General features: G+C 36.9%; 2 protein-coding genes across 2 annotated transcripts; one reads left to right on the top strand and one right to left on the bottom strand.

Annotated features, from left to right (window-relative positions):
* The first annotated feature begins 350 nt into the window (after positions 1 to 350).
* Positions 351 to 9,027, top strand: coro1a (coronin, actin binding protein, 1A). Its single transcript, XM_082142827.1, has 11 exons — positions 351 to 509; positions 2,152 to 2,355; positions 4,417 to 4,539; positions 5,085 to 5,214; positions 5,425 to 5,606; positions 6,388 to 6,507; positions 6,593 to 6,697; positions 6,787 to 6,932; positions 7,040 to 7,097; positions 8,293 to 8,508; positions 8,640 to 9,027. Exons 2-11 carry the CDS (start codon positions 2,158 to 2,160, stop codon positions 8,727 to 8,729), a joined length of 1,368 nt encoding a protein of 455 aa, XP_081998953.1. The 5' UTR covers positions 351 to 509; positions 2,152 to 2,157; the 3' UTR covers positions 8,730 to 9,027.
* Positions 9,028 to 9,067: 40 nt separating this feature from the next.
* On the bottom strand, positions 9,068 to 13,940 carry cldni (claudin i). Its single transcript, XM_082143536.1, has 3 exons — positions 13,795 to 13,940; positions 12,447 to 12,579; positions 9,068 to 10,132 (listed from the first exon to the last, which is right to left on the bottom strand). Exons 2-3 carry the CDS (start codon positions 12,576 to 12,578, stop codon positions 9,629 to 9,631), a joined length of 636 nt encoding a protein of 211 aa, XP_081999662.1. The 5' UTR covers position 12,579; positions 13,795 to 13,940; the 3' UTR covers positions 9,068 to 9,628.
* Between the last annotated feature and the right edge of the window lie 4,669 nt (positions 13,941 to 18,609).

Here is an 18,609-nt window from a genome sequence, read left to right on the forward strand (position 1 = left end):
GGCTTATGTCAAGTTATCAAAGTTTTATTTGTACATTGCAGAACTACGGAATTTTGGCGGAAATAAGGTGCATGCAAATGTTTAAGGGCGTCAACTTTAATGCTGCATTTAACTACTTTGGCGTTTAGTTGCCTATTGTTAGAAAACAAAGCGTAGGAAAATTTGAGTGTGATAACAGTTCGATAAAGTGATAAACATTCAGAAAAACATGTCGGCAAAACCGCAAACTTTATGCCAGCGCACGTCACGTTTGTGTTGCTATGACCACGATAAAGTGTGAGATCAAGCGGGGTTCAGCTTCATGCAACGTAAATCACTTTAAAAGGAAACATAAAGCGAGGACACCTCCCATTCTCATCTACATCTTAAACTCTCACTTCCTCCATGCTTTACAGTGAGATCTGGCCATAACTGCTGGCATTCATCCGCTTCTCTCCATCTGTCAAACGAGCCCAGCGCTTCATCCTCTCGCCTCAGGAGCCAGAGTCCCTCCCAGCCACAGTTCTCAGGTACAGTGCCCCGTCCCATCATCATATGGTGTGTTGTGCTCCTGTACGGTGTTTTTGGTAACCGTGCAGAACTTTGCATCTTTGCCCGCCTCTCAAAACCTAGTAAGCGGACTATCTAGACAGCCTGTTTGGGCGCGCCTAGACGCTCCTATACGACCTAAAATGTTGTTTAGCTAAATAGGATTTGAGACCCAGCCCTAATCTGCAGATCGTTCCTAATACATTCAGTCTTTTTACTCGGTTTAGTACTGTTCCTTAATATTGTTTCAACGAGAACTTCCATTGCTAAATCTGTCTGTGCTTTTCTGAACTGTGGAAAGGCACGGTTAAACATTTGAGGAAGTTTTGTAAGAGAACTAAACAGTACAGAAAAAGGTGAAGCTGATATGACTGAGTTCTTCACTCATTCTCACAGATTTTTGCAAATATTGTAGCCTATCGCTATAAGAGTTTCCTCAATACGAGCTAGGAAGAATAGATATAGAAAACAGATAAGGAATAAAGCACTGTTTTTAATTTTTTTTTTAAATGAATTAAAATAATATTTTTTCAAAATCCTTAAAGGGATAGTTAGGGATAGATAGTCTCAGTCAGGATTATTATAGAAGTTAAATGAATGGAAACATTTGTACAGTCTTTCTGAAGCAGCATGTTTGTGTGGAAGGATGTGGTGTAACTGAAGTTCTGAACATCTCCTGCGCTCCAACAGTTGCTGTGGTGTTAGTCCAGTTACAAGTTTCCTCTCTCCGTCTAATGCTCACTTTCTTTTGCATCTTTCATTTCATCTTTCAGATTATTTCTGTGAGCATACAGGGCTTCAGTGATGCATTGCAAATGAGAGTGACATTTGTTAGTCAACTAATTAAGCAAATGCACAAGACTGCATTTGATGTGAAGAGAAATGAAAATAGACCAGCTATATAAAAAAGAGAGAGATATAGATGAGAAGAGGATATACAGCTAAGTGCTTTATCACTAAAACCTGCAAACAACGTGGCATCAGACTTAGAGAAGTAGCATTTCCTTCTCATTTACTTCATGCTAGTTTCCTCTTTCCTTCCTCTTTATTGGGGCTTATCGCCTACACACTGTTTTAAACATAGAAAGATGAAAAAATCTGTAACTATTCATTTACAGGAATTCATTCAAATTCAAGAGAATTTAGTTATTAAACCAAGAATTAAATTTGAGTGCAAACATACTGACAACAGCGAAGAGTTCAGATCATCATCAAATGCAGTAACTGGAGTCAGCCATTTTCACCACAAATTACAAATACAGAAATACCTGAAAAAAACAGCTTCCTTCAATGAATATATTACCATGTTGCCTATATTAAGATGCACGTTTTTCAACCCACAAAAAGAAAACGTGCAACTTTCGATTATGCATGTGGCAGACACTTTTATCTAAAGCGACTTGCATTGCATCAAAGGTATTCAATTCATCAGTTCATGCGTTCTCTGGGAAACAAGCCCACAACCATAGCATTGCTCGCACCATGCTCTACTGTTTGAGCTACTGGAATGTTTGATAGTAATGATGAAAACCATCATACTTAATTTACTTTTCCAGTTGTTTCTCATATTTATGTGTTTTCTCTCTCCATCCCTGTGTCTCCTCCTCCTCTGTCATTCCTCAGGTCATCATGTCTAGGAAGGTGGTCAGGACCAGTAAGTTCCGCCATGTCTTTGGCCAGGCGGTGAAGGCAGACCAGTGCTATGATGACATCAGGATCTCCCAGATGACCTGGGACAGCAACTTCTGCTCCGTCAACCCCAAGTTTGTGGCCATGATTGTGGATGCCAGTGGTGGAGGAGCTTTTATTGTTTTGCCCCTGAGCAAGGTGCATCCAGATTAAGCAATCATTAAGCTCAAATTAACTGCCAAATTAATTGCAGTGTTCATGTTGGTGGGCAGTGGGTATATATTGAAACCATTCAAGGTTTGATTTTATATATATATATATATATATATATAGAGAGAGAGAGAGAGAGAGAGAGAGAGAGAGAGAGAGAGAGAGAGAGAGAGAGAGAGCGAGAGAGAAAGAGAAAGAGAGAGAGAGAGAGAGAGAGAGAGAGAGAGAGAGATGCCAATATTAAGATAAAGATATTAAGTTAGTTGGACTTGATAGTTTTAGGTCCAACTGTAGTTTTAACCCATTATCTGTTTCAAATTATCTTCTGAGGTGAATTTGAAAATCCACATATGTCATGCAGTGTTTGTCTAAATAAGGAAGTTCAAGGTTGAGTTTCATATGTACGTGTCACCAGACCTAGCATCTCTTCTCTTTCTGCTCTCTTGCATCTTGTTTTTGCCATATTTGGAGTGCGCTGCTGTCAACCCTGCACAGGATGTGGTGACAGCTTGCAGATTGAGTGAGTGACAAAAACTATGAGAAAAGGACAGCTGCCACTTAGACTTGATGTGCCTGCTTTTTTTTTCTTGTGATCAGCTTGGTTCAAAATTTGATTGTGTACTTTTTACTTCATAAAGCTTTCTGATATTCTCAAAATACCTTTCATATGTGGGGGTGGCAATATGGTGGAAAATTTTGTTTTGTCTTCCTCTTTTTGTCGCTGTTGTAGAGTTTATTTCATATGTCATTTCTTTCTTTCTTTTTCATCTTCTCAGTCCATCATCTCTGGTCCTCTGTTTCTATATGTTACTCTGTCTGCACTCCTGGGTCTTATGCCAGAGAATGAATGGGAGATCTGTAATATTCAATCTGCTGTGCATCTTACACTCGATGCTTTGCTCAATGGCAGCCATTGTTTCCCAAAGAACATGATAATTCAAGTCAAGCCCTTTCATTTCGTTTGGGTGGCTTGAGAAAGTTTTTAAAAGCTCAGTTTTGAGACTGATAACATGATCATCAGGTTTTGTACACAATGTCATTAAAGGGGGGAATATGAAATTCATGTAAAAAAATAAATAAATTGGGCTTTTTACTCAAATTATTCTGATACTATAATTTGTAAATCATATTTTGGATTAAATTAAATATTAATGTAGAACTAGTGGTTTCAGAATTTTGGACCCCATTGTACCATAAGTTAGTTAGACCCTTTAGGAAAAGATGAATTTGTTGTAATTTGAACTTAACCAGTCATTTTTTTCTGACAATAATTAAATCATATTTAAGCTACTGTTATTTAAGTGTAATTCAGTAATATTAATAATATAGTATCAGGGATATTGTATACTAGTATAGTATTTATTAATATTTTGAATTGTCTTTTATTTTTATATGTTCACTTTTCATTTTTCATTTCTATTCATCTTTTAAATAATTATATTTAGCTTTAATTTATTTTATTTCAGATTCAAGTTTTAGTAATTTTAGTAACTCAACTTCTTTTCTTTCAATTAGTTGCCAAGGCAACATTTCAAATTTTCTGTTAAGGTTTTTAAATTTAGTTTTTTTAACTAATATTTATATTTTATTTTAACAATAATAATGCTGCTTAAGTCCACTTAAAAATATATTTTTCAAGTTCTTACTTACTTACTGCAGCCCCTGTAATCATTTATAGACTGTTCCTGTACATGGACTTGCACACAGCACTCACATTTAACAATAGGATTTTTGCAGAGTGAATGTGCTCTCCTTGTGCATGATGGGAACTCATGCACGGTGCTGTCCTCTCTAAACGGGTTAGTAGTTATTAGGCGTAATTGAAGGCATAGCTGTAAAATTGAGATCAGCTGACACAGCCCTCCTCATCTGTCTGAGATCTCTCCTGCTCTTTTTCTGCTCTGTTGGTCAAAGTTTCAAAGAGTTCATATGCTATGTTTAGTCATTTGAAGGACTTTTACATGGGTCTATTTTTGTACATTTGTGTTTTCGCCAAGGTTTACCTTTGTAACCCATTTGTCCCTTCTGGGTCTCTGATTTGTGCTTTAGACGGGTCGCATCGACATGTCCCAGCCCACTGTATGTGGTCACACTGGACCCGTATTGGACATTGAATTCTGCCCACATAATGACAACATCATTGCCAGTGGCTCTGAAGACTGTAGTGTCATGGTGAGTGACATGTACCTTTAGCTTATTGGCTTGATCAAATTACATTTATGCACCAAAACAGTCAATACTCGTGTTAAAAAAAAATATATATATATAATCCATCATTATCGGACCAGTGCCATCCACATCTACCGATTATTATAAATATCAAATCAATTAATGAATAATAAAATTCTGTATACAAAACAGCAGCTCATTTTAGGCTTGCTACAATATACGGTAATACCGGTTATGTGGAATGATGTCGGTATGAAAAATATATACCGGTTTAAACAGTGCCTTTATCAATCCTAATGAATGTTAAATAATGCTCATGTGTACAGCTACTTTTCATAGACAACAAACACGTTCAATCTTTTAAGTGTGTAAATTAATAATTTAATTTTCATTTATTTTCTATTTCTATTTAAAGTTGCGCCATCTAGCATCTTACCAGCTGTAATGCCGGAATAACTGATTTGAATGTGGAAACCGTACTGGTGTGAAAAGTATGATCTAACTCACACTACTTATTATAACATAAGGTCAATGTTGTTATGTAATAGATCTGGGAGATTCCAGAGGGAGGTCTCATATCGCCCCTGAAGGACCCAGTTGTGAAGCTGGAAGGGCACTCTAAACGTGTGGGCATCCTCAGCTGGCACCCCACTGCCCACAATGTGCTAATGAGTGCAGGTAAACCAACATCAGACATCCACCCAACAGCCAAACTTTTACAGTTGGTGGAATGGTGGCGCCCTCTGCTGATTCTTCATACACAGTTTATAATAAATTTGACGTTTCTGTTTCCTTTTCTCTCTTTCTTCCACATCAATCTTCCTCCTTCCCCCTATACTCTTGATTTACCTTGTCGGCCTTTCTTTCTCTCTTGGTTCCTGTCTGCAGGCTGTGATAACGTGGTCATCCTGTGGAATGTGGCTCGTGGAGAGGCAACGGTGCGCATTGACTCAGTGCACACTGATCTGATCTACAGCGCCAGCTGGAACAGAAACGGCTCTCAGATCCTTACTGCCTGCAAGGACAAGAAACTACGAGTGTTCGACCCCCGCAAGGGCTCCGTCATCAAAGTGCGTGCATCCCTTCAATGTAAAACATGATAAAATGATGCTAACCGAAGTGAATAATTTTAATTTTTTTAATTATGGGTATAAATAAGTCATGTATTTGCATTGTTTACCATTCACATTGATTTTGTTGTCACATCTAGCAATTAGTTGTCTTGTGGTGTTAGGATGTTAGGATTTTGCTGTACTTAAAAAGATCAGTTAGTTGGTTGTTGGGTTTCATGTATTTTTGATGTCATTTTAAAGCATTGCATCAGTGGGGTTTTTTTTCAATGTTAATGCAAGTATTCAGAAAACTTGAGATTGAGCACATGATACCGAATAATTTAAAGCCGCAGTAATTAACAGGAAATCTTAGTGTTAATGTAATGTTTTCTTAAGGTGCAGTAACATCAGTCATTTATGAATCACAGCTCACCTTCTGTTAGCCAACGCTGTGAATCCTCGTATCCAACTTGAAACTGTTTCGAAATCTGCATTGTGCAAAATTCCCGATTGCATTAATTCCTTTTGAAATTACTTCGATTCGCCCTTGAAAATTCAAACAACAGTTAATGTGACTGCATTTTTTGTCTTTTAACATTTTACATCCAGTGAATGCATTTAAAGTAATTAACTAAATCAATTTAACGCAAACTATGCCTTTATTTATTCCAATTTACAGTTTGAATTTTTTTTATAGTGTTCTTTTATAGCTTATTATAGTGTCTCTTTCTTACACTTTCCTTTCTGCCAGCTTATTCACTGCTCATGTGACCTCTCTCTGTGTACATGTGTGTTTCAGGAGAAGGACAAGCCTCATGAAGGTTCCAGGCCAATCAGAGCTGTGTTTGTGTCTGATGGCAAGATCCTGACCACCGGTTTCAGCCGCATGAGTGAGCGGCAGGTGGCGCTGTGGGATCCTGTGAGTACATCATGTGCTTCAGAAGCTCTCTTTTTCAGTTTTTACAAACAAGTAATTCACAAAAGTGTGTTGTTTGTGGTTGCAGAACAACTTGGATGAGCCCTTGACTCTGCAGGAGCTGGACACCAGCAGTGGAGTGCTCTTACCTTTCTTTGACCCTGACACTGGTGTGGTCTACCTTTGTGGCAAGGCAAGGATCCAACACAAGTTCAAGTTTTATGATCATGAAGAAGTATTTGTTCATGAAGTTGTGTGTTAAAAGTGCATATGGTTTCACAGGGTGACAGCAGCATCAGATACTTTGAGGTGACAGATGAGGCTCCATACGTCCACTATCTCTCCATGTACAGCAGCAAAGAGAGTCAGAAGGGCATGGGCTACATGCCTAAGAGAGGCCTGGAAGTCAACAAGTGTGAGATTGCAAGGTAAACACGCCCAGCCTTTCACCAATGCCCATTGTGTAGTTGCTTTGTCCCACAAACATTTAAAAGTTCCGCATTTTAAATTCTTGATTATTTTATATTTATTTCAGGTTCTATAAACTTCATGAGAGAAAGTGTGAACCTGTTGTTATGACTGTGCCTCGTAAGGTAAGTTTGGATTTAAAGTCAAAGATAGGCTTAAATGTTGTCAAACATTTGGGGTCAATAAGATTTTTGTTTGTTTGTTTGTTTGAAAGAAATTGTTTCATTCAGCAAGGATGCATTAAAGCTACACTATGTAACTTTAAAAAAAACATTAAAAAAAACATGTTCCAAACCATGTCTTTACTTTAACCAAATACCCTTTTGATAAACCTATAATAATGATATTATGATATGTCTTAATCATTAATTTGCCTGTGCCTGTCAGCTAAAAGTTTGTCCTATCTATCCGCTCTGTATCCATGTGTGCACATTCATCCATTCTTACTCAAGACGCATGCCATTTTATTTTTTAACCGCTAGAGGGCCGAAAGTTATATAGTGTAGCTTTAAAGGTGCATTGTGTAATATTTAGGAGGATCTGTTGACAGAAATGTAATATCATATACATAACTATGTTTTCGGTGACCTTACTTAATGATATTTTTATTACCTTAGAATGAGCCATTTCTATCTACATACACCGAGGGTCCCCTTACGTTGAAATGCGCCGACATGTTTCTACAGTAGCCCTAAACGGACAAACGCATTTTGTCACTATGTTGTGCAAAGAAGCTAGCTAAAGTCAGCGAATAAAACACTGACACAATGATGAACAAGTAACAATAATATTCACAATAACATTGTTTTACTGAAAAGTTAAGTAGACCTAATTTCTTAATTTATCTTTGTAAAGAAACCTCATTGCTTAACTGGCTCTGCTGTCTCAGACAACGACTTCTTTTCCTGTCTGCCACCATAACTTCTGTTGGTTGCAATTCGCAACCTCACCACTAGATGCCGCTAAAACATTACACCGTGCACCTTTAAATTAATTGAAAAAGATAGAAAGGACATTTATAATGTTGCAAAAGATTTGTGTTTCATATAAATGCTGTTCATTTGAACTTTTTATTCATCGAAGAATCCTAAAAAAAAGTATCACGGAATCCACAAAAATATTAAGCAGCACAACTGTTTTCAACATCGACATTTTCTTGAGCACCAAAGCAGCATTGAATGGTTTCTGAAGGATCATGTGACTCTAAATGTTGAAAATTCAGCTTTTAAAAACAGAAAATCTATTTTTTATTGATGGTGTATGAATGTCACACAGTTGATTTATCCAACTTAATCCAACATTATCTTTTCCTTGCTTTAGTCTGACTTGTTTCAAGAGGACCTTTACCCTGACACGATTGGTCCAGAGCCATCGGTGGAGGCAGATGATTGGTTTGCTGGTAAAGATGGGGAACCAATCCTGATCTCCTTGAAAGATGGTTTTGTGGCTACCACCAAAAACAAAGAGTTCAAAGTCATCAAAAGCTTGATGGCCACAACATCCTCTTCCTCGAACAACCGACAATCTGACAGTGGGGTACGAGAACATATAATTACCCCAGCCTTTTTAATGCATTTTATTTAACCCCAAACATAGTGAATTGTATATAAAACTGAGTTTCTGTAACAAAAAATCTCATTCTAGCTTTCTTTCTCTTTCACACACAGGATGTGCAGGCCTTGCAGAATGAGGTGAAGGAGCTGAGAGAGATGGTTGAGCAATTGACCAAGCGTGTGAGCGAACTGGAGAGCAATTAGCTGAAGAGAGACCCCAGTAGAATGAGATTTAAAAGAAATATGCAATTGACACATAATAAGATGCGTGAATAATGAAATTGTAAAAGGTTCATATCAGAAAGATTTGTAGAATTATGTGAAAAGTTTTCATTGGATACCATTTTGCAGTCCATTGCAGACCAAATTTTGCTTTTCAGGGATTTTACTTCTTTTTTTAAAAAGATTTTTTTTAAATGTTATTGAATTTGTTTGAAGCCCATTTTAATATATGTTTTATAGGATTTGAAATAAAGGTCAGTGTTATTTTAACAAAGATTTATTTATGTGTCAAAAAGTCATTGTCATTCTGCACACACAAATCTCTTAAATCAGTCAGTTTTTATTGAAAATATATGAAAGACAATAGAAATGATTATGACCAAATACACAATACACACACACACACACACACACACACACACACACACACACACACAAAAAGTTCTTGAAAAGTTTGTTATTACTCAAAAATAGGCCAAGTAGCCTAAACACTGTAAAGTTTACAACCGCATTTATTTAGTAGCATTTTTTTAAATGCCAAGGACTGGCACAGATACAATGACCTGAAAGTATTTTGGACACAAGCTTGGCCCATCCCTGAATTTTAATAAACAAGTGCATAGTGTATTAGCTGCACTGAGAAATCGCAGCAGTAAATTGTAAAAGATATAAAACTAATTCATTAAAAAGCTTAAAGACAGTATTTCTAAACACTCCAAACAAGTAATATTTACATTTTTCTAATTTAAGGTTTTTTTTTTTTTTTTCTACCAACTACTAAAGACTCCTTAGGCCTACTAACATTAACCCATTTTAGACTCCAGCTATAATTACTGCGACTACTTATTAGTTTAACACATTTTTCTGTATCTACACTAGGCCTACACATAATTCTTGCTTGGTGCAGATGCGCTATTGCTGTAGTATTTGGCGGTTCCGCTCGATCCTCCAGAGCGGGGTCTGCTGAAGCAACACAGCAGGCCTCCGGCCAGCAGGAGCAGGGTTCCTCCCCCCCAGCCCACGAAGATACATGCACCCAACTCTCTTTTCTGAGGCGCAGCGACCAGTGGATTGTTGAAGTCGCGTATGACATTATTTGCCGCCCAGCTGACAGGGATGATCAGCAACAAGCCCGCGATGATCAGCCCAATAGCGGACACCAGACTCACTTTGGGTTTGACATCTTCGTTCTCAATGCAGGTGGTGAAGTCGGCCCCGGCGCAGAGAATGAGCAGGGACAGGACACCGAGCATACAGCTGATGATGGTCATGGCACGGGCCGCCTGAAGGTCAGAGCTCAGGATGAGCAGCGAGTCGTAGGCCTTACACTGCTGCTGTCCGGTACTCTGAGACACACACTCCATCCACAAGCCCTCCTCCTGAACCTGTGAGGAGAGAAACAATTATCTAGCTTTATTTATAGGCGTACAGGTTATTCATGGAAAATGTGGCCTGAGGGAAGTTAGTTTTAGATATCGTCAAATAACAAAATATGAAATATACCCTCCCATCCACATAATTCTTTCAAGAATAACGAATAATTTAATTTAATTTTAATTTTATTTTTTATAACCGAATGTCGCTCCATACACTAAAGTAGGCTACACACTCTCCATCTCTCTGAAGAGTAGGCTATACATGACACATTATATAATCTAATATTAGAATGATTAAAGCCAACATGAAATTAAAATTAACTAGGCCTATCTTATTTTTAATGGAATATTTAATGGAAAAAAAAACTTTTTTATGGAATATTTAATGGTACAATCTTAATTTTTATGGAATAGGCTATTTCTGTATTTATTATAAATTATTATTTCCCTGCACATATTTTAAATTCATGTGCCCTCGTAATCTTTTATCAGAATAACTTCCTCTCCCTCTTGCAGCGGCATCTCTTCTCTTATCTGATGACATGTTTACTGGCTCGAAGGGCGGGATCAACCTGTCACTCACATGACGTCAGAGCAGTAGCAAACCACAACAACCATCCGACGATCCAATCAAATCCCAATTGACCAAATGAAGTTCCCGTCCTACTCCTTTTTTTCTTGTTCGAGAAGCTGTTTCATTCGGATATTTGTCACAATAAGAAAGAAAAGAATATCGCAACTTGTGTCATTCCGACATTTAACAGCCCACACGTCATGCCTCACTTCTGTTTAGCGGAGGGTGCACACAACGTCAAGGACAATTGTGAATGTATATACATGCTGGATGAAGCTACAAAGCTATTTGCATTGTCTTGGTATTTTAGAATTTTGTATTTTCTTTAGCCATTTTTATTATTATTTAAAAATATATATATTTCAGTCACTTTAAATTAGGGATCAATTCTCACTATCAATTATTAACTACGACTTTTTCCTCAATAAACTCTATTGGGTATAGGATTAAGGGATGTAGAATAAGGTCATGCAGAATAACGGTGCGAGCGAAGCGGGCGACCGTTTTCAATGCATTCCTATGAAAGTCGAGCTTCACGCTCGCGCAGTGCATTTTGGGATTGACAGCGGACCGGGGAAAGCGTTGAGAGTGTCGGTACACGATCCGTTCCACCTGCACGAGGCTAATATAGGCCTATATCTATATAATATAAATGAGGCGCATGCGTGAAACGGATCGTGCAGGTGGAACGGATCGTGTACCGACAGAGAGCGTCAAAAGGTTGGGCAGCTCTTTACTTTATGCAAATATCAAGCGAAAAACGCGGTCGGCAGCCAATTGCTGTGAGGCTCGGGATGTGATGTCTGTCTTGAGAGTTTAAACATATGCAAATTGTGCCCGAGTTTATGCTGGATTAAGTGCGTAAATCATTTTGTTTTCAAATTAGACGCTTTGCAGTTGTTATATTATGTTAAATATTTCATTTTGGATGTGTTCATTGCGATTATACTGGCTGGGTTTATAAAAGGTTATAAAAATTGACAGGATATTTGCTTGGAGCATTTGGAAACAAAGCTTGTCTATTTCCGGATGTAGGCTAATCGCGTGCTCTCTTATGATTATACTGTGTGTGTTGAAAAAAACATAGATTAAACACACTTGCAACAGACACACGCCAAAGCGGAGACGTTATAGCGTTGCCAGCGGCACTGAGCGGAGTTTTGCCGCTGTAGTGGACACGCACCGTTATACATACTAATAAACAGCCAATAATATGCATGCTAATAAGCAACTAGTTAATAGTGAGAATCGGACCCTTAACTAAAGTGTTACCAATATTTATATCTAGCCTTTACTTATTTTTATTTCAGTTTGAATTATTTCAGTGATTTTGTTTCAGTTGATTGCCAAAGCAACATTTCTCATCTTCATTTAATTTAAAAAAAAAGTTTTTCATCTAATATTTTTATATTTTATTTTATGTAAGCTTTATTTTAATTAATGAAAACAGTTTCTGACTGTTTGTATTAGCAATAACAACACTGAAAACATACTTCAGGTGAATATTAATCACTGCTCTCAGACCATTTACAGTGAAAATGTCAGTCTCTTCCTCATACACCGCTATATAATGGCTTCATGAGATTCAGAATATACCATATAGAGTCCCATAGATCATTTTATGGTGCTTTTGTATCATTTTGCTTGACAGGACCTAATCTTCAGTCATTCTGTTAAAGATCTCTTTATATAAAACATTTTTTTTATTAAAAAATAAATTTTTTTTTTTACTTTAATCAAAATGTTTACCTGTGCAGTGATAATGTTCTGACCAATAAAGGCAGAAACCCTCCATTTTGGAACAGCAATGGTCACGACCGCAGCAATGAGACCTAAGATTCCCAGAGCCACACACACGATCTGTACAGCAGAGGAGCCCATTCTGAAAGAGTAAGGGAGATGGTGTTAAAACTGAAAGACCAAAAAATAGGCTACAAAACCAGTAGTTTCCTGTTCACTGCTCCCTGTTTGTGTTTTTGATAAGTGGTATGTTTTGTAATATTCTAATCTAGTTCTTACGTATATGCACAGAAACTCAATGGCTCCTCCCTTTAGACAGGCCCATACAAGAATTTGTATCTTAGGGCTATAGCAGAAAAAAAACCATCAATGCTAAGAAAACTCACATCATAAAGCAAAAGCCTCAAGTCTCAACAGGTTCTAGGTTCTAACAATCTTTATCTGCACTTAGTGAACTGCCACTCCCAGAGAGGGGTCTCAGGTCCCGCTCATTCCATTCTATTCGGTTCTATTTGAATGCAGAAAAAAAAAAAATTTGTGTAACTTTTTTTTGCACTGTTCTTATTTCTGTACACCCGCTTCCCAAATGTCTGTGTCTTTTTATTCATGTCGATCTCTCTGAACTTCTCTTATATTTCCTCAGGATTTGCTCTTGGCCAATTCATAAAACTACTGTTAGAATGTGTGGACTGTAGTTAAGACCCCGTAGTCCATTATAGTGCACTGTATTATCTTCCTACTCAGCACAAAGCACCATGGATTGGTGAGAAGGATAGGATGGATAGGGAAGGGGTGAACAGGTGGTGCGTGGGCACCAACAAAATGACTAACGGTAATTGTGGCTGCTTTTAGTTTACTGTGAATCATTCAACAGCTCTCTGAGCGATTAACATGCTGTTCGGCTCCTTTAAAATTGTATTCTTTCCATCTAAGCAATGATAATTCTGCTCTTAACTGAGCTAAAATCATAAATGAGTGAGGAATTTTGTTTTTTATGTATTCATATGTGCTATACTGTCCAGTTTTCAGGTCAGTTACATTATAACAATATTAACCGAAAGAGAAGTCCATAGTGAAACATTACCTGTTTATTTTGTTTCTCAATATGACGTGCTTCAAGTAATTTTTGTAATATTACGTTTTATGTATGATGTTACATACAAAGACAACATGAAACATTTTAACAATGTCATAGCCTACACTTATCAAAAAAAATAAAACATCTAAACATGGATATCTGCCAGGCCTTACTCAAAATACTTGGACATAACAGGCACCACCTTCTATAAAATCATTTATCCTTCTTTTTAAATAATTTATGTAACCTTGCAAAAAGGAAAAAAAGTTTGAACATTACCTTTTATTGTAGCTCTTTGAAGACAATTTCTTTTCGGTTCGTCTTTAAGTTTGTTTCCCACCTTACCAAACGGTTACCTCTAATGAAGGTGTTGGGATGTGGGGCTGCTTTTGTAGAGGAATGCGATGGGTGGGGTATGAGACAGAGGCGGGTTGGTAAAGAGGAAAAGGCCAGACTGGACTTGTTCTTTTCCACTCTACTGCTTTCTTCATCCCTTTTTATATCACCTTTTATACGGTCCATGTTTGATATTTTTTTCTTCAAAAACAAAATATTCATACATACACTAATATCATACAACTAGTTTTTTTTCCCACTGTACATCACGTTTCCATGCAACTAAATGGAAACATGCGTTCAGGAGGGTCCAGCACGTTTCCATGCAACTAAATGGAAACATGCGTTCAGGAGGGTCCAGCATCATGATACTATGAATCATAATTCCTTTGAATCTTCTGTCACAATGACATCTCAAAAACAACCTCAACCTCTCCTCATAAGCTCTGCCCAATCACCATTGAAACCACATCTGACAAATATAAACAAGTTAGAGTGGGTGGGCTTTAAATTATGAAACATCGGGATTGGGAGACACGTCGTCATAACACAGCTGGGTTTGGCAAGAATGGATTCCTTTAAAAACTATGTAAATAAGAGATTGGATAAAAGACATAGTTTAAGGAACAAAAATAGAGCCAGGAGAAGGAAAGGTATCAGAAAGATTACGACACGACTCTCGGTCTCACAGTCTCTCTCTTGTCTGTTTTTTTGTGAACTTAAGAGTATTGCTGATGAGGCACTGATATACAGCACTATTCTGATGCTGGAAAAGAAAAATATGAGGAAAATTCCAATGACACCATTTATTTAAAGTTATTTTTAGTTATTTTACTTTTATTTCATCATTGTGCCTCTCTTTTTTTGCGAAAACAACCCCCCCCCCCCATAATAATAATAATAATAATCTTGCGGTGAATATTGCTCTACTGTTAAATCTAGAAAATGTCATCAGCAAACACAATGACTATGAGTTTTAGTTATGCCTAAAAAATGCATTGATTGATAAAATCTAAAATGAAAAGAATCTTGAGTCTACATGAGACAGTCATTTCTTAAAGGGATAGTTCACCCAAAAAAGAAAATTCTGTCGCTAATTACTCACCCTCATGTCGTTCCAATCCCGTAAGACTTTCGTTCATCTTCAGAACACAAATGAAGATCTTTTTGATGAAATCTGAGAGATTTCTGTCCCTCCATTGACAGCTACACAAGTTACACATGCACTTTGACGCTTCAAAAAGGCCATAAAGAGATCGTAAAACGAATCCATATGAATCGAGCGGTTTAGTTTAGTCCACATTTTCTGAAGTCACAATCTTTTTATATGATGAATATTGAATTTAGGCTTTTATTCACATAAACACTGATTAGCAAACATAAACAGAAGCTCAACTGAACCTGCTTCACGTGCGATAACAAACCTCTTGTGGAAGCTCAAACGTGCTGCGCAACACAAGAAAGAACCTCATTGGTTCTCGTACGTTATGCGAACATGCTTGAGCTTCCATTTACCACAACTGATGTGTGAGTTGATGAATGTTTATATTTACATATTCTTCAGAAAATTTGGACTAAACCGCTCACACCGGATTCTTTCTCTCTCTCTCTCTCTCTCTTTCTTTGTAAGTCTGTAGATAGGTGAAATATGTATTAGTTAACTGGCTATGACTATTGACACATTTCTATTTAGTTTTGGTTTTAGTAGTTTAGCAGAGTTAACAGAACACTTCCAAGACGAGCGGTGGTGGTAGTGGCGCAATGGATAAGACACATGCCTTTGGTGTGAGAGACCCGGGTTCGAATCCACTGTGAGACACCAATGTGTCCCTGAGCAAGACACTTAACCCCTAGTTGCTCCAGAGGCGTGCGACCTCTGACATATATAGCAATTGTAAGTCGCTTTGGATAGAAGCGTCAGCTAAATGAATAAATGTAAAATGTAAATGTAAGACATTTAATTTCAGCAAAGTTTAATGTTCGCAGTTTAACACTTGTGCAAACTTCTTAATAATAAAAATAAAATAATTGTTTGAGATTGAACAAAGAACCAAACAAATGTAGCTCAAAAGTATGAAAGTAAAAAATATTCATTCAAACTCATTCATATTAAAGATTAAATCTTGTTAAACATGTGGTGTATAAGAAAATAAATAAATAATAATGTGTGTAAGATGATTCTTTTATGGTTATTTCTATGATAAATAATTTCAAACAGGCCCGGCTCCAGATATGAGATGAAAGGTGGGCCAAGTGATGTTCCAGGTGGGCCGGGTGTAATGGGGGGGTATATATTTTTGTACATGTTTTGCAACTATTTAGTAACTTTATATATAGAGATAAAAATGTTTAACAGGTTTATTTTTACATTCTCTCTTTTTGCGTTTGTAATATATATATATATATATATATATATATATATATATATATATATTACAAACTTTTTTTTGCTGTTAGAAAACTGTTACAAACAAAAAATGTAAATTTTACCTGAAATGCTGTTTTTCTTAAGAATTATTCTCACGTCTGTTAATGTAGTATAACATTACAGATTTTTGGCTTTTGTTATTTTTTACATTTTTATTTTTATATTCTTATGTAAGCTATATTTAGAATCTTTTTTTTTACCACACAACACAACAGATCTTGTATCAGTTTAGTAACTTTAGATTTGAGGAAAACGGGGCAGGTCTTACAAAAGATCAACTTATATCACTATAATTTACAACATTAGCTTTCTACTCATTTTAGAGAATTCTGTTACAAACTCACCCATGTCCAGTTCATGTGTTATTGCTTTTTCATGAGCTAAAAACACAAGGTTTTCCTTTCGGAACAATAAATCTGTGCATGTTGAGTTTTATTAGGATACAGAGTGTGGTAACTTTTGATTACAAGTCATCATGAAGATGACTTGTAATCAAGTTCACTAAAAGTTCTAATAAAGTTCATTGGCTGTTACTGTCATTATATTGCTTCATAATTCAGCACGTCCGTTTACCTCAAAGGTGAATGAGCTGTCTCGGAGAAAAAGAGATAAGGGGGTTGGGAAGAAAACAGAAAATAACATATCTGGAGCTGAATTGGCCCTTCGCAGGGAGTTTGATTGACAGGCGATCTGACCAATCATAATCCGCCATTTGCGTCCGACAAAGCAGTCAGGAGAGTAGATTAACGTTGGAGGATTTGAACTTGAATAACGGCGTGTGTACTACTGACGTCTTTCCGCGGTTAAAACAACATCCTTCTTATGTTCATTTATGTTTATTTGATGATATAAATTAACTAGAAGGAAGAGATGATCGGTTCATTAGCAGCTTTAACTGATACTCTACAGCGATCTGTCAGGCACATTAAAGAGCCACAAAACGGTATTTATTTTTTACATTTCGTAAACAAAATGACCAAATTTGAAAGTTGAGACTTTGTTTCATATCAAAAGTAACCTGGTCTGGCCTGTGTGTCAGCGCGTTGTCAGTGTCCCCTCTGCTCCGCGATGTAGCCTATATGTTTCACTGCATAAGAACATGGTGTGTGGCGTGAGAGCAGCGATTAAATATTGCACCAATTTTGTGATTGGCTGTTATGTGGTGTTGGGCCAAGCTTCTGATTGGGTGGGCCAAGCTTCTGATTGGGTGGGCCAGGCCCACCCTGGCCCCCCCGTGGAGCCGGGCCTGATTTCAAACATATTATTCGTGTATTGATCCATTTATGGGTTTTTTTTATCTATTGTCTCTTTTAATATCATATATAGTAGACATACTCACTACTCATATTCATGATATTTAGTTTACTTCTACTCTGAAAATGCTTATAGGTCTATGTGGGCTAGACATGCTATATTTGTGTTTTCCGTTTTCTGCTCAGTGTCTAATGTGTGGTAGGCTATCTTGTTTATTAAGTTTCAAATCAGATGGTTATCTAACCTGGAATTAAGGTAGACCTACCAGAGCTGCCAACTCTCACGCATTTACCGTGGGACACACGCAATTGACACCTTTCACACGCTCTGCACGCCACACATCCATTTTCTCACGCACAGAAAATTCGCGAAACAAAGAGGACACGGACACCGACAGACTAGACAGAGCAGGTTACTTATGATATAAAAAAATCTCAGCTCTCAGATTCTGTCACTTTTATTTAGAAATTCAAACAATAAATACCGTTTTGGCGCTTGTAAATGTGACGTGACAGATCCCTAGCGGCACGTGAAGTTCGTGAACCGATCATCTCTAGCTAATAGTAAATATACACCAATGAACACTGTTGCAAGATACAGTACAACTTACCGAAATGTATATATTCCTCATACATAATATCGACCAATCAATCAAAGGGGTCAATAAAACAGCTGGAGAACAATTATGTCACATAACATTTACCTCAGGAAAGCCATTTGATGACCATAATATAGGCTAGCACATTAGTTGGCTAGAAAAAAAGAGCTATAGAGAGTATTTTGCTAAAATATGTGTAGGCTACTATATTACATATTTTTTATTTTTTTTATTTATATCATTTAATAAAGTTGTTATTATAATAAAAAAAACGCATTATATATAATATATAATAATATTTAATAATATAAATTAGTTATTTTTAACCTTAAATAATACTGCCAGCTGATAGGGATCTCTGTATGTTTGCAGCATTAGGTGAGATGTTTTTTTTCTTGAGAAAAATGAATGCCTATCTTGTGTAGCCTACCTAATATTTATCCAGATGAGTCAGTATTAAATCAAATCACAATAATTG

The sequence above is a fragment of the Leuciscus leuciscus genome, assembly GCF_965113295.1.
Source record: "Leuciscus leuciscus genome assembly, chromosome: 1".
Taxonomy (NCBI): domain Eukaryota; kingdom Metazoa; phylum Chordata; class Actinopteri; order Cypriniformes; family Leuciscidae; genus Leuciscus; species Leuciscus leuciscus.

Coding starts and splice junctions, on each gene's coding strand:
- coro1a (XM_082142827.1), top strand. CDS start 2,158: ATGTCTAGGAAGGTGGTCAGGACCAGTAAGTTCCGCCATGTCTTTGGC. Junction 4,540..5,084: donor CTGAAGACTGTAGTGTCATG/GTGAGTGACATG, acceptor GTTATGTAATAG/ATCTGGGAGATTCCAGAGGG. Junction 8,509..8,639: donor ACCGACAATCTGACAGTGGG/GTACGAGAACAT, acceptor TTTCACACACAG/GATGTGCAGGCCTTGCAGAA.
- cldni (XM_082143536.1), bottom strand. CDS start 12,578: ATGGGCTCCTCTGCTGTACAGATCGTGTGTGTGGCTCTGGGAATCTTA. Junction 10,133..12,446: donor AGAACATTATCACTGCACAG/GTAAACATTTTG, acceptor CTCTCCTCACAG/GTTCAGGAGGAGGGCTTGTG.